The sequence below is a fragment of the Poeciliopsis prolifica genome, unplaced genomic scaffold (genome assembly GCF_027474105.1).
Source record: "Poeciliopsis prolifica strain line A6 unplaced genomic scaffold, Auburn_PproV2 SCAFFOLD012, whole genome shotgun sequence".
Lineage (NCBI taxonomy): Eukaryota > Metazoa > Chordata > Actinopteri > Cyprinodontiformes > Poeciliidae > Poeciliopsis > Poeciliopsis prolifica.
In genome coordinates, this window is record NW_026562387.1 from 1,049,485 (window position 1) to 1,065,715 (window position 16,231).

At 39.4% G+C, this 16,231-nt stretch overlaps 1 protein-coding gene across 11 annotated transcripts in view; it reads right to left on the minus strand.

The window, feature by feature from the left end:
• The window catches only part of LOC129364504 (microtubule-associated protein 4), an 88,777-nt gene that overhangs the window by 57,998 nt on the left and 14,548 nt on the right, over positions 1-16,231 (minus strand). For 9 of the 11 annotated variants that reach the window (XM_055037161.1, XM_055037158.1, XM_055037154.1 and 6 more), the window contains exons 2-3: positions 9,859-10,047; positions 6,142-6,198 (exon numbers count right to left, since the gene is read on the minus strand). In XM_055037161.1, the coding sequence (XP_054893136.1) occupies positions 6,142-6,198; positions 9,859-10,045 (244 nt within the window). In that variant the 5' untranslated portion in view covers positions 10,046-10,047. The remainder of the gene's footprint in view (positions 1-6,141; positions 6,199-9,858; positions 10,048-16,231) is intronic. The other 2 variants (XM_055037155.1, XM_055037160.1) reach the window with 1 other exon arrangement.

Genomic DNA, 16,231 nt, shown 5'->3' on the forward strand with positions numbered 1-16,231 from the left:
AGCTGCATCATGAATATTAAAGAGGATTTATCCTACATTCCTCCTAAACTAAGTACAACTGTGTGACAGCAGGAGTCTATCAAGCTATCCAAACATAGGCTAAAAGTTTCTGAGTTACAGCGTGAAAATCATATAAAATAAAATAAAAGCTTCTTGATTGTGCCTTTTCACTCAGCTAGGATGCAGATATATCCCCAAGAAAGGCTCAGAAGTCTTTAAGCCAACAATCATTAACCATGAAGGTTAAGGGGGTGTGTCCCTGTAGGGGTTGATTTGGGTTTGGGATAAGGCCTGAATCCTGGGTTTTATCTCCTCTTCATGTCAGAATTCAGTTCAATGAATGTCTCAAGGCAGGAGGAACACAGCCCACAACCTTTAAGGTTTTCAGTGAGTGTCATATCTTTCCTTTTACCTCTTCCAGCGACTGCTCACTCTGGTGTATGTGAACATGGCTGTGGTTGATTAAACGGTTCGATGCTTTCCTTAGAGAAAGCTACAGTAGATCCCTAACCTCCCGCTTTGACACAGACTGTCTCCATTTCCTTCTTCACTACACAATAAACTATCAGTACAGCTTATTAACTCAAACACCATTTATTTTTATATGTGTTAACACGCACAGTGGAAACCTCTGTGACACTACAGCAAAATCCAACATCCAGTCTTCTGTGTCTCCACTCCTGGGTTACAGCCAATCTGGAGGGAAAATGAATGGCACTCCTAGATTGGCTGCTTTTGTTAACAGCAGCCAATAGCTTCTCAGGTAGCATCACAGCAAGGTATGTTGCAAATAGGAGAACTTCCTGAGAATAGAATTCCATTTCCTCCCTGTTGAGCTCATAATGTCAAACATTATAATCCGCTGAATGTAAATCACCACTGCAAAGTCATGGATTACCACAACTTGTACCAATTTTATTTCTTCATGCATTTAATCATTTTTTCACTTTTTTTGGTGGGGGCTGGGGGGTTGGGCTGGAGGGGGATATCAGTCTCAACCTTTTTGTTGAGCTTCTCTGTAATAAAAAGTGTAAATGGTGTCTAAATCTTACTTATGTTGGTTTGTTTTATATCTTTTTTGGCTTAACCCATTCTTTTTTTGTAATTATTGTAAGAGCCAACCAAATAAAAATCAGTTGCAACACTTTGCTTTGAACAATTCCTTGCAATCTGTTTGCTGATACCTGCTTAACTTAGCTTCAAAAAGCTAGCTACAGGCTTTAGTTGTAGATTTAGATGCATGCCTAATTCATAAAAAAAAGCTAAGAGCATTTTTTATAAAAGTGATAAGACCTAATCAATAATTCAAAGAAACCTATTCCAACAGAACATCTGCATTAGATCAATAATAGATAGAACTTGACAGAGGATCAATGAAAAGGCTCATGTTCCTCCAGTAATGCATGTCTCTACTGTCCAGCAGCACACACAACATCCATAACACAGCAATGCTAAAGATGGAACTCTCTTCAAGGTTAGGGTCTCCTGGTTGCGATGCTGGTGCAGTACATCTGGTAGTGGTGTACTCTAACTGTAATACTGTCACAGCAGTAAAAACTGCCAACACAGAGGAGACGCCCACGTTCTTCTGCCTCTCCTCCTTCACATCCTTCACTCACAGAAGAAGAGCTACAGCCTAAGCAGAGCAGAGAGCCTTACAGAGACACAAGCAGAAATATCCATGCTGACAGAGAGGCTAATACAGGTCACCTTGGTAACCAAAGGTCACCACAAACTGAATGCAATACCATCACATATACATAGGCCAGGGAGTAAATTGCACAACTGTGCAGTATCAATACCTGAAAAATAATAATTAAATCTGCTTTCAAGCATAAAGATGTTAGGTAGGAGAAGCATCTCATCCAAGCTAGAAAACGTCCTCGACAACAGAGAGTTGGGAAGCAGCCCAGACATGGGCAGAGATGTGTTTAGTCACAGAGGAAGAACTCGAATGTTTATTTCCTGATCCACAGAGGTTCTGAAGCCTAAAGTCTCACTAAAACTAATCATCATGGCATTCAGTTTGATTAAAAGGGTAAAAAAATTGGAAGAACAGAACCTACATAACTGGGTTTTCCTTATTTATTTCTCAATCTTCATGCTTCACAAAGTCAAATATTCTGTCTGATGTCACACCTCAGATGATTAGTCATTTTGTTTTCTTACAAAGCAAGACACATCAAAAATTGATAGAAATGCAGAAGGTTATTCAGTGACAAGAAAAGAAAGGAGTCAATGAAAGAATAAATGCAGTTCATACAGGAGGTTTAGTACAGTTCAGTTAGAAGAAATAGAAACCAAAAGCCAAAAGGGTGTGGGTTATATCTCCATTTATTAGCAGAAGGTGCAGGCCGAGAACACAGACAGACATGTCTATAAAAAGTGCCGATTTGATTATATGGAACATAAAAACACTCTGGAAATAGACGTTTAAAGCACACATACAAACTTATGCCACTGTCATACCAATTATCAAAATTGTGCAAATGTGACACATGCGCCACTGGCATTATGACAGCATGTCCAGTTGCTTAAGTTGCAGGGAAATGGAAAACCATGTGGAAAAACCTACTTCCTAAACATGAGAAGCAGAATTATAGTCTTCATAGAGAAATTCTTCTAAATTTGATGCACTTCAGTGATGTTCAAATTGACTGACAAAAAAACCAAAGTTCTTCATTAATTCTTTGTATGTTAGCGTGACCTCTGCAAACACCTCATTGAATTTAAACACACAGCAGTCATTTCCTGATCATGTAGAACCACTGGAAGATCAGATGTGAGCCTGAAAATGGAGGGGAAATATTAGGCTTCTGCTAAGCTAGCTATTAAACCTAAGTAAAAGTGTAATGATAATAAAACAACTTGGTATAATTTGTCAAAGTGTCTCAAAAAAGGGTATACCCTAAATCCTTTCGATAACCCTTAATCTATGCTGCCAGTCTTTTCTTTCAGAGAAAAGGACAAAGTAGTTTTAATTTAAAGCATACAACGTTGCCATACCAGATTATGTGTCCATTTAATGTGTGAAGCCCATTCTGCCTGCGGCCTACTACCTATAGACTGCATAAAAAGTTTTGAGGCTAACAAGATCAACATTTATTTGCAATGTTTGTTTTCAGTGAGACCAGTTAAAAACCTGAAAAGTTGCTTCCTCTGGGTTAAAACCAGTCTAAGTGGGACGCATCACTCACGGGTGAAATGGAGGAAGAGACGGAAGAAAAACAAACAGTCCTTAGGTGAGTGAACATATCATCATGTCGGAGTGTGAGTGTGTGTGTGCTGGTGTTGGCGTGTTGACAGACTGGCCTTGCAGCGCCAGCGACTCACTTTGATCTGTATCAGACAGAGAGAGAAAGCGAGCGCTGCATGGTGTGTGTCTGCGCCGTGGAGACGGGGTGTGTGAGGACGTGAACTTCTGAACTCGATGTCTGCCTGATCTTTATTTCTTTCTGCCACATTAAGCTTTGAAACCAAACCGAACAAAGTGGATGTTTTTTTTATTATTTCTTTTTAGCTCAGACTTGCGATGGAAAAAGTGACAATATTGTAATAATTTTTTTAAATGAATGTGATTATGCACACCCCCCCGAATCAGCAGAGTGCTGAGGGCTGATTAGTCTGGCCCAGCGGAGGGAACCGGATTGAGTCGCGGCAGTATTTGGTGGAACTCAGCATACAGAACTCAGTCCAACTGTGAAATCCTGCCCCTCAACCTCAGACCTTCTCTGTTCTGCAGGGTGAAGGAAGCATGTATCAGATGACTCGTGTGTGTGTATGTGTGTGTGGGTCTGTTCTGCACAGGAAGAGAGGAGGGGAGGTGCACAGAAGCAGAAGCGGAGCCGACAGGCAGTCATCGGGCCGATGGAGAAGAGTTTTAGTCCTCTGAAGCATGGTGTCGAGGTAGGAGCACAAGAAGAGAAAATAATGTGATGGAGGGATGGGAGGAGGAAGGGATGGGAGTGATGTTGTAGAATAAAATGGTAGCAGTTCAGACAAAAATATGATGTGGAAGGAAGAAATCAGGAATAAGCAAAAAAAATAAATAATAATGAGAAGAAGGAATAAGAGGGACAGGAAAACAGCAGGTTAATAGCAGAATCAAACAAACAGCTTATTCATAAACACAAATCCATACTTTGAAAGAAGCATTAAAAGTCACGCAGAAACACCGCGCATGCTGCATCCATGCACAGGAAACACTCATGCGTGCACATGCATCTGTATTTGCTCCGTCAGGATTGGGTTTAATGCTCTCGATTCCGTGACCCAGTTACTACTTTTAACTTTTGCCGCCCAACCGCAATCCGTCTCTGGGGACGGCTGCAGCTACAGTGATGAATGGATCCAGCGCACCTATAGGTCAGATGTTCCAATCAAGTCAAGAAAAAGAGACGAGAAAGGAGGAGGCAAAGACACGCATCCCTTCTCCTGCTCTTCAGAACCCAGATGGAGCTTCAGCTGGACACATGCAAAGGGACTAAATGACCTAGCAAAGCCATGCAAACATGCAGATGACTTCCAGCTGATCCGCAGAGATGGTGGCTCCTCCCTTCATCAACAGCATTCACCCACAGAAAGGATTCTGGTCATCTCACACCCTTTGGATCTGGATCCGGTGATCAGGCTTGGAAAAGGTTTTGATCAAATCTCAAAGTCTAAGGGAACTGATCCTGAGCCATTTCAACAAGGATGAAGTCAAAATGAAAAAGGTGTGCGGGGAGAAACTAAGAGTGTTTCCACTACTTATAGTCCAGAAACCTTGGTTTGACTGGGGACCAAAATTGCTACATTTGTTACATTTTCAGCTGGTGTGATTCTTTTTCACACTGCACTGTGTCAAACAAACTAAACCCTTTGAAAATCTGTTTTTACTCCTCGTCTTCTGGCTCTGCACCAAGACCCACTGAAGGAAACGACATGAAAAACTCTAAAGAAGACACAAAGTGCAACTTCCTTCTTCACCAAATGGAAACAGTGGCGACAGTGTTTGTGGTTGGAGGATTTCTCTTTTGCCTTCAGTAAAAGACAACAAGTCATCCTCCTGCAAGCGTTAAAGATGCACATTTGTTATTGCTGAATTTTCCCAGAACGCCTAAAGTGCAAGAAGCAGCTCTTTAGGCTGCTTCACTTTCTTCTTGGAAGGAAGTCGTTCACTTGGCGTTCTCTTCAACCGAACCCAGACCTGGGTTTGTAAGCAGAGCGCAGTTCAATTTTTGGTCCACATCCAGACCTCCCCTAACGAACTGGACATTTTAGGTAAACAGACTGAAATTTGATTAAAGCAGCCAAAGGAGGCCTGGTGTGAATGCAGCCTAAGTTAAAGGGCTTAAGGGATTTGGATAGTTTGCTGATCTAAATTAATAATGATTAATAACAATTAACCATTATCATTATTACCATACCAAGATTTTCCAGTCCAGGCCTAAATCCATGTTTTCAGTCCTTATTTATATAGAACAGTTTGCAAAACCTGTGTCTAAATTAGCAAAATTGACAAACATATGCCCTAGAAATCTAAAAGAAAACATTTTTCAGGCTTTCTGACACCAATTTCTTTTGTTCATACAAATATGAGACTCATTTGAGAATCACATCGACATAAGATCTGTGGATGCAATTGGTTTCTCATGTAAGTATTGTGCGATCACGGATCTCCCAAAATGAAGGAAATTAGAACAAGTTTATCAGTATGTCCTTCCCTGTGAGTAACAATGTTTGACTGTCAAGTACAGTAAAAGTCTAAAAGCATTAACAGATATTTAAAAAATATACATCAGTCAAATTAAATGGAAATCAAATAGAAATATCAGCCAGCCTTTGAAGGGCCTTATTTTCAGCCTGATTCTTGCTCAGACGGGTTGTCCAATTCCCAAAGGTTCAAAAACTGAAAGAGGAGCCCTTAAGAGATGCAGGAAAACACTGAGAGCAGCTCACACTCTGTTCTGAATGGAAACTCCAAAACAAAGACAACAAATACACAAAAAACATGCAAACTGAGGTTACAGACAAGAAGGGAACAAAGAAGAGAAAAGAAGAAAAAAAACTAAAAGGCCAGGACTGGTCGATGAGGAGAACCAGGCAGCTCTAGCAAAGTGACCGATAGCAGATGGAATTGTGGGAATTGTTGTTTCTTACCAGGCTTTTGCACCCCATGAGCCTCCTGCTCTCCATTCTCCAAAGCAGCCCCAGCGTCTGCACACACAGTCACATACACACACAGAAACAAGCAAGCTCATTACTGTCCTTCTGGCTGCTAATGGCTTCCCCGAACACATAATGGAACCGCACATGATTCAGTGTGAGAGCAAGCTGGAGGATTTTCCTGCTAGCGCCGCAGCTGTTCGGACCGCACCAACTTCAAGCTCCAATTTGTCAGCTCCTCGCATCAACAATAGCAAGCTGTGATAGAAACCTTATTTTAAGACTCTCATGAACGAGTGCGCCTAAAATTAATGGCACATGTACCGTGTGAAACTCCAAGCTGAACAAATGAAAAATGGTGTGGAATGTGGAAAGTACAGCTTAAAACGATTCATAAACGTTGCAAACAATGGGCGTCGCCATATTGGAATCACAACTTCTCCAACTGTCTGCAGCGCAACTACATACTTTCTGAGGTATACAAGAACAAATCATCTCCCTCAACGCAACTCTCCAGAACCCCATGCCCACACCGTCCCTCTCCTGGCCCACGTTTAATATGTCCAATACAATTCATGCACTAATACAATACAGTAGCTCTATTATGGACTTTCTCCAGTAGAATTTCAAGTGGGGCAATCAGAATATGGATGGAGAAGTTGTGAACGACGACACTGGTTCACCTGCAGTTTTAGCAATGGCAACGAAGGAAGTGTGAAATCATTCAGTCCATGTGTTGGCACTTCTCCCTTTGAAATTGGGGGTGGTTATTTGCAGCACTGGTAATTTATGGTAACTTTTATAGCCTCCAAAAGGTTTGCCCATACATGACAGGCAAAAGTCAGATATTAGGTAAAGTTTAAAGCTTCAACAGAGTCCACCCCTCCAGAGAAACAATATTGAGAAATGTTTCTGAATATTGTTTACTAAAGATCTCATTTTACTGCTTATGTATAACGAAAGGAATAGTTTAAATTTCCTCCTTCTCTGTGATCCTGCGCGACATTCATGATGCCTCCTTTTAAACCTATCTGAGAATTCAAGGTTTAAAAATATTTTAAAGTTTGTTATATTAATCAGCCATTTAACAATATAGAATTCAAATTCAAAATGACTTTATTGATCCCAAAGGAAAATTAAATTTTATAACTAATTAATTCAGATTCTTCAGAGTTACTGTAGATTGTGATGCCACTCGGGAGTTGGAAGGGTGAACAAAATCCTGCCTAAGCTCAGTAGCTGTTAGCAATCAGTAGCACACTGCTGGTGGATGTTTGGTGTACAGCAGAAAGCTGACATCGTTGTTTCTTCCAAAAGCAAGCAGATAGTCAGAGCAGAGACTAAGTCTGAACCTGAGGAGAAGTTTTGAGTACAAGCGTTACAAGTTTTGAGAAAGAAAATAAAAGACGTGAAGTCCTGCTTTAAAAATGAAATAAGCAAAAGTATTAAAAGTTTTGGTAACAAAAGACATGAAATCCTGTTTTCAGACTGAAAATGCTCTTGCATTATGACAGAAAAATTCCACCAAGCGAGAAGAGAATTGATTTTCCAACCTTTTCCGACCTTTTCTGAGATGAGGGTATAAGTTTGCCGTCATATGTAAGTATCAGCCGATCACAGATTTCCCAAAATTAAGGACATTGGCGCTAAATTTGTGCATTCCTAGCAATCACACATTTTATATACATGAATGGGGAATATGAGAAAATGAGTTTGTCTACTTCCCACTCCTCCGAGATAAATGCATTCTTGTTTATGTCTAAAGACAGTATAATCATATAAACCATGACACTGATGACTCAATATTTTGTTCTTACTGTATGTATATACTGTATATACTGTATATGTGTGTGTAAAAGTGGAAATATATATATTTTAGATTGTTCCTTTTACACCTACTAAAGGGTATAATATGCATTTTTCTTTGATGTGGCTCAAAGTAAAGCAATAAATCAAAAAAATTTGTCATATTACATTGAGAAACTTTTTTTTAAATGCTCATAAAAATAAATATGAGTGTCATTTGCGAATCACACTCACATAAATCACGGTTCACCTTACAGTTCATGTGCAGGACTCTGAAAAACAACAACCCCCCTCCACGTCCCCACTGTCCCCTCGGCTCCTGCTGACAGAGGACAATGACTTGCGGACTGCCTCGCCCTGCTGTTTGGCACTCGTCGCGTCAGCATGTCTGCGTTCGTCCCGACGCACACGCTGGACGCCACTGTTGATCACTGGTAACACCACCCACGGCCCGTCCCGCAGCCGGCTGTCACCGGCGAGTGCCCACACACGGTCTGACTGTCTGAGAGAAGCGTCTGGGTAACCAAAACAGGCCCGAGAGCCGAGTCATCCCCGGTTAGCTGTCACTTCCTCTCATCTGCCCGCTCACTCACCGCTTTATTTGATCTGCGTGTGCAGCGACCGCGTGACTCTTCCCCAGCTCGGCGCGGCCGCCCCTGTCGCAGCTCTGCGCCGCATTAAGAAGCGCGAATGAGGTCGTATTCCTGCACAAACTGGGGGTGACATTAAGATAAGCAGAGGCAGAAAACAATACTAGTGGAAGCAACACCACTCTTTCCAGGGCCAGCTTGATGCTTTACAATCTCAGAATGAAACTACAAGGTTTTCTTTTTTGATAGAAAAAATAACTCGACAAGCAAGCAGGACGTTGGGCAGCTTCTGCTTCTTGATGGAGCATCCACTCTGCAGCAGAGTGAGGATCCGATATCCATGTCTTACCAGCCAGTCGACCTGTTTCAAAGCGTATCTGCAAGCTAATGCTGTCCCTGCGGCTGAATGACACGCGCGCTGATCCAAAATGGCAGCAAGTGTCTCGCGGTGCCTGGCGCTACCAGTCATTTAGGAACAGCTGCAGTTCCTGTAACCAGGCAGGCTCTTCGCTTCACTATCGGCAAGTAATACTTTATTAGACAAGTGGAAATCGGGTTACTAGTATAGTTCACAATTTAAGTTTTTTTTTTTTTTTTTTAATAGAAAGTCACAATGAAAACAATTCTGCTTTTCCTCTGTAGGCCAGTCAGGGAGTGACAGTAATCTGGTAGAATGTAAATGAGGTGGAAACTGAAAATATCTTGAGGAACCTTGTATTCTTATGTTCTTCATCCTAAGCCATGCAGAAATTAAGTGACTTTCACACTGGACATGCACCAATCCACTTTTTTCACTTCCGATACCAATATGTGAGGGTCAGTATCGGCTGATTCCGATCTGATACAAAAATAGCTAAAATATCTTATTACGTTTCTATTTTTAAGTCATTTTATTATTTGATAACTCAGCACCAGTGCAGCAGACTTTAAAACACCGACATCCTATTTCACAAGCTTGGTCAAACATGAAAAACTAACAATTTAGTTTGTTCAGTCAGTGCCATTACTGGAACAGCCAAAATAAATGATAAAGAAACTGAAACTGACAAAAACAGTAGATGGACTACATTGGTCAAACATATAAAAAATAAACTGCAACAAACCTTTCAAATGGTTCAGAAAGTGCAATTAGGAATTCTAAATATAATATAAAATAAATAATAAAGCATGATGTCACTCAGAGCACAAAGCATAGAATTAGACAGAATAGATCATTGATCAGGTACATCGTTACCGATATTCAAGCTAGAATTTTTTTCAATATCAGCACAATACAGATATTAATATTGGATCGGTGTGTCTCTCAGCTCCTCACCTGCCCGGGTGTCGTCGTTGTCCAGCAGGGGGATGTAGTCCGTCTTCCCCACCGTCTCCTTCACCTGGTCATCGAATGCCTCGGCCTCCAGCTGGGCCACGAAGTCCCTCTCCACCTTGCTCTCCAGGCCAGGCTGCGGGGGGCTGTCGGTCAGCGCGTCGCTCAGACTCAGGTCTAACTCTGCCATAGCTGGAGGACAAGGTGACACAGGTGAACAGGTCAGAAACAGGCAAATGAGAAAACGATCAAATAAGCGAGAAGGCTTGAGAAACAGAGGATCAAACCCAGAGACAAACTGAGGCTGATAAGCTAAATGGATCGCAGGCTGTTGGCACGCTCGATGGTGAACTGCAACAACTCATTCATACATCAGAGGGAACATATTCACCTGGGATTCTAAACAGAAACAACCTGTATGGAGGAATGGAAGCCCATTTCTGCCACTTTGATAAAAGAAATAAAAGATGTATATCATAATAATTGTGAGATAGTGACTCATTATTATGACTTGGCTCTAAATTAAAATATACATGTTTACTTTTTTTCATCAGAGTGGCATATGGATGTGAATGGTCATTTTTAATAAGAATAATATAGATAGCAAAATGTAATAATTTTATTTTGCCATCAATACTGTTATTAATATTAATATTTATTATCATGATAATACAAATCCCTTAACTGGTGGCAAAAAAAAAGACAGCGTATTAAAACAAACTAAATTTGTCCCATCGATGGGATATTGCCAGTTAAGGGGTTAATTACTATAATTACAATCATATCTAATGATAATTCTAAAAATCACAAATTATAAGTATAATTATGAATACATATTTAACAGTAATAATTAACATTAACTATTAAAAGTAATTCATAACAATAATTACTATTAATACTTACTATTAATCAGACATTATTGTTAGTGATAATGCAATTATTAACAGTAAGACAAAGAAGAAGAAGAATCGAAAGAAAATTAAGTTGGAAATGAAGACAGTCAAGAAAAATAACTGGAAGAGAAAATGTAGAAGAAAATGAAGGGTAGGAGAAATAAAAAGAAGAAGTAAATGAAGAAAATGGGAAAGAAGAATTTAGTATTTTAGAGATATTCAGAAAACAGCATACAATTATTTCAGATTAGTTGGATTTGTGCATTTTTTATGTATACTTATTTTTATATTTCATCAAATACACATAACCACTAAGAGAAGTAAGCTGATATAGAACGGAGACGTGCCTGGTTACAAAATGGCAACATAAGGACATGAGACAGAGGAACAAATTGACCTTTACTGGCCTGTTTTCATATTTAGACAATCACAACTCATCTGGGAGGTCACCGTCTACTGCAGTGTTTTTCAACCACTGTGCCGTGGCACACTAGTGTGCTGTGGGTGATCGTCAGGTGTGCATTGGAAATTATCCAATTTCACCTAATTGATCTAAAAAGACTTTTTGAAAACAAATTAATTAACTGCAAATACAGCTTTTGAAGTAGACATGTTAAGAGCAATATCAAATATAAAATATGATACAAATAAATTTTTGTGTTTGATTCCTATTCAAGACACTTCGATAAGAACTACTAATATATATATATATATATATATATATATATATATATATATATATATATATAAAAGTTCCGATATATATATATATATATATATAATATATATATATATATATATATATATATATATATATATATATATATATATATATATATATATATATATATAATTTTCATTTGTTTAAATTTTGGTTGGTGGTGTGCCTCATGATTCCTTCAATGAAAATAATGTACCTTGGCTCAAAAAAGGTTGAAAAACACTGGTCTACTGGACGCACACTCTTCATGTTCGAACCAATATCTGCTGAGTGCTACCAGTTACCACACCATGCTTGATGTTCCTCTTCCTTTCTCTCTGCTTTCATCAAATCATAAAACTCACAGCTAGTTTTTCCTCAGTGGATCTAGAACAATGTCAGAGCTTTTCAATTCTAAGTGCATGGTAAAGCTCAGGTGTGACACATCTGTGTTCAAAATGTTGCAGTTAAATCAACTGGGAGAGGAACAAAAACACAACTCTGTGCTGCTCTCTGCTGGATTTCTACACTAACTGCAGAAATAGATTTCTTGCCACAAGTTTGATCACACAACAGACATCCAGTGGCTGTAACGTTTGTCAGTGTGACTATATCAAGGTGAATGGTGCATAAAAAAAAATCACTTTGAATGTTTTTGGAAGAATTTATTTAATTTTTCCTGAAGATTTGACATCCAAAAGCTCATTTAACAAATATTTCCCAAACCAACATGTTGCTCAGCGAACAATAGAAAGTCCTTAAATCAGTATATAAATAAACACAAACACACACACTAGCAGAGCATCAGCTGCTGCAAATAACTGCTTGGAGAGAGCAGGGTGTGTCTGCTGCCTCCACCACAAAGCCATGCTGGTCAGAGAAAGAAAAAAAAAAAAAGCCCCGCTGCCATTTTTAGCCCCACCTCATCTGCAAGTACGTGTACTACAGTAACCAGCGTATGCCAGCTGCATCATGTTTCTGTGTGCAAAGTGAACAGGTTGGAAATGTAGGACCAGTCGCCATGGTGTGTGTCTATTGTGTTCAGCTGCTTCTGTTTGCCTTGCAGTTTCCCACATGACCACAGGAGCCAAGGCTTTTCATTACACAGCGAACCCCTACCCAGTATTCAGTGCCAGAAAGCACCGTTCTAGTTTTTAGTCCCCTTATTCTGCTTTTTGACTCCAGTCAGACAGCATAGTTGATGCCAAGGTTAACGCTTCCTCAATTTCCTAAACTGTGCTTTATTAAAACATAAAATATTTTGGGTTGAACCTACAAGTTTCAATTACAAAGCAATTGTAATTTGGAAGTCAAAATCTTGCTATAAAAAGTATCTAAAACTTCTTGAGACCAAATGGGAGTTCATAGTAAACAAACATGGCCAACTGGGAAGAAGCAATGGCAATAGTTTGTGGACCATATAAGAGAAAAAAGCAACAGGAAGACATTTCTATCATTCAACAGACTTTCTGGCGTGCCATGGTATAAGGGGTTTATTGCGCCAATGCCTGAATAAGACACCAACGTTTCCTTCAATGGCAGACAGATGAATGCCAGCTTTATGGTTGAATAATGAATATATCTCATGTAACTGCTTATATCTGTCGCTGCCATGATTTTTAAAGACTTATCGTGTAAGCAAACTTATTCACGTGTGATGTTCATTGCGTTTCTCAGTTTATGGAAATAGCGCAATTGGGACATTGTGTCTTTTCAACATCAGCAGAAAGACATTCCTCTGTATTCTGCGCATATTTATAATGGAAACAGCTACTTTGCCTGCTTTGCTCACTCAGGTGTGCAAACAGGAACACATCTCCAAGAATATAATGCATTCTACAAGAGGGTTCTAGATCCACCTAAGGGTCCAGGAGATATCCAGAGCAGGTGGCATGGTCCCAGTTGGGCGACTCCTTTGCCAGTGTCTCTCTACTTTGGGCTGAGCTCTTCACCCTATGTTTAAGGCTGACCTTCACCTCTTTCATCACCACAAATTAGATCCCAATCCATTTCCTGCTCCATTCATTCTACCAGACACCAAGATACTTTGGCTCTTCCCCTCTGAGGAGAATTTTGACCTGGAGAACCACAACCTCAGACTTTGAAAACAGAAAACGTTCAAGCTCAATCATGGTGAATGTGGCTTTCTATAAGCTTAACGTCGTCGTTGCTGCTGCAGCTGTCAGGGTAATAGGTGACGCAACGCATACGAGTGACATAACGCTTAGCATAATTCATAAATCCTTTTTCGCTGAAGAGAATTGAAAGCAAAGCATGTACCATCAGTTTCCTAAAGAGACGAGCGAGCAATGTTCTGGAGAACAACTCAACCAAATAATTATCAGGTCAATATTAACAGTACAGGGGAAAAAAAATCATTTCACTTTTCCTAAAGAAAAGTTAAATGAACGTTTGATTTGAAGTAATCAGATATGTACAGATCTTGTACTATCTGAGATCTGCTAAGTTCAGTCTAATTGTTCACAAACTCCTTTCCTTTCTGGCTGAATAATAATAATCACTATTCTAGGGAGCTATTTTCACAGAACACAGCATATAATTAGCAAGCTGGGGTTAACAATCGCATAGCCGGGTTAGTCTGAACCAGAAAGACCTTGAATACCTTTTGTTCACGGATCATCGTTCAAAGCAATAAATCCTTTGGCCTCCCTCTAGACACAAGTGATTGGGTTTCCAGTTATCACCTTTCAGCAAATATTCACTCTCTTTATCAGATTTGATCTGGTGAGTGGATCTGTCAGTCAGTCCTCTTTCATTGCAGGCAGTAAGGTCTGATTTTCAGATCTTTGCAGAGGTAAATAAGATCTGTGGATCAGATTGGTTTCCCCTGTAAATGTAGGACAATCACTGATCTCGCAAAAATTGAGGAAATGAAGCCCTAAAACTTACCATACATAAATTTGAGAAAACTGCTTCAAAAAAAAAAGTGCCAATTATTTACAAAGGAAATTGCGATTGGATGTGGTGCACCACCAAGGATCTGAGTGAAACACACTCGCATATGAAGTGTTTGAAGTACTGGCCATTTTTTTGTTGCCGTTTGTCCAATTCCTGTATCTGGAACATCATCCACAGCAGTGGAAACAAAAACTCATACAGTATGTTCAAGTCTCAGAGATCTTTGGACTTGAAGTCTTTAATACAGTAACCAAAAACCATCAGTGATATTTTACAATCTGGCTTCCTGTATTCACAAATTTTCACTTCTCTAGAACAAATATAAACAACTGAATCTTGCTTTTCAGCATTTTCTACAGTTTCTCTTCTTCATTCAACTCACTAATAAGAATCTGTAAAAAAAAAAAAGAGAAAAAAACAACAAATGTGGCACAAATTGGACAAAAACAATGAAACTTAACTACCACTTGGTCCAGTGTTCCTGCACTTTTCCAGGCTCATGTTTAAAAGCTTTCTTTCAACATCTGAATATAGAGTAAATTTCATCTAGAACATTCACATTCTGAATGACCTATAAATCAAAAACAAAGGTGATGCTGAGGTCGCGTTCCGTCCGTGCAGTCGCCTGAAGCACAGCTCCTTGTTATTAATATTTTTGGGAAAGTTAAATAACCTCCACTTTAAAATATATAACACTTAGCTGTGAAAAACCTGCAATGAGTCATCTTACTAAAATAGTTTCAAACCCACTTTGTGTGTTTTTGATACTTTCAACCTGTCTTTTTTTGTTTGACTCTTAAACCAGACCCGGTTTTAAAATCACGTCAGGTCTGAAAGCATCTAAGTTCTAGACGCCAAAATAGTAGGAAAATGGTCCTTGTAAAACAGTTTTAATGAGGGTTTAAATGTGGGTTATCTCACTGAATAAGGCCCTATAAAATCCATTTTGTTCTTTTTAATAGTCTCTTTTTGGACCTAAATTCTTTTGTTTCTTTCAGTTTTAATGTTCTGAAACATAAAAGGAAGAAAGAAAACAAACAAAAAAAGAAACATTTAAGGGAAAGGACATTATGATTTCATAAGACCCAATTAAAATCAGAGAGACCAATTTCAATAAATGGAGGTTTTGAGAAAGCAACATCAATAAATAAATATTTAGTAGAATGTTCAGTGAACTCCAAGCCAGAACCGCCCAGCATTCTGGGAAATGTCAGAGGAAAGGCTTTAGCTGCTCAACCTTGAACAGCCAGCTAACCAAGGATAGTACAATCAACAAGTTCACTCAATATTTTAGTACTTAGCAACAAACTAAGTGACTTGTGCAGCAGCAGGTTAAAGTTTCGCCACTGTGTCTCATAACTGCTTAAAAATAAAGAACAGTGTGGAGCGAAAACTGTGGAGGAAAAGAAAAATAACTATCGATATCGATATGGTTTCCACTCATATCGTCCAGGCCTCGTCTAACAAATCAAGCTGAAACGTTTTAACTCAACATATAACAATGAAAAAGTCACTTTCTCTTTCATAACAATATTTTGTTTAATAGAAAACAGAAAAAGGAATGAAGTCTGGAAACTGAAACATTTGTCCATCTTTACGTCCTTCTCACCCACCCCCTCCTATACTTATCCAGATGTAGAAAAGGAAGGACATTCTGTGTAGGAACCTTGTTCTCTACGGACATTCTCTGACAGTTTGCATTCTTTCGTCTTAGCCAGCAGACAGTGCAGCTCCACGGTGACATGTGACTGCAAGACATGAAAACAATCACAGTCCCAACAGCCTGGAGCAATCCAATGAACAGAGGTCAGTGATGTCACTCACAGAGGTGGGACACTTCCTCTAAACTCTGGCCTTCCCTGTT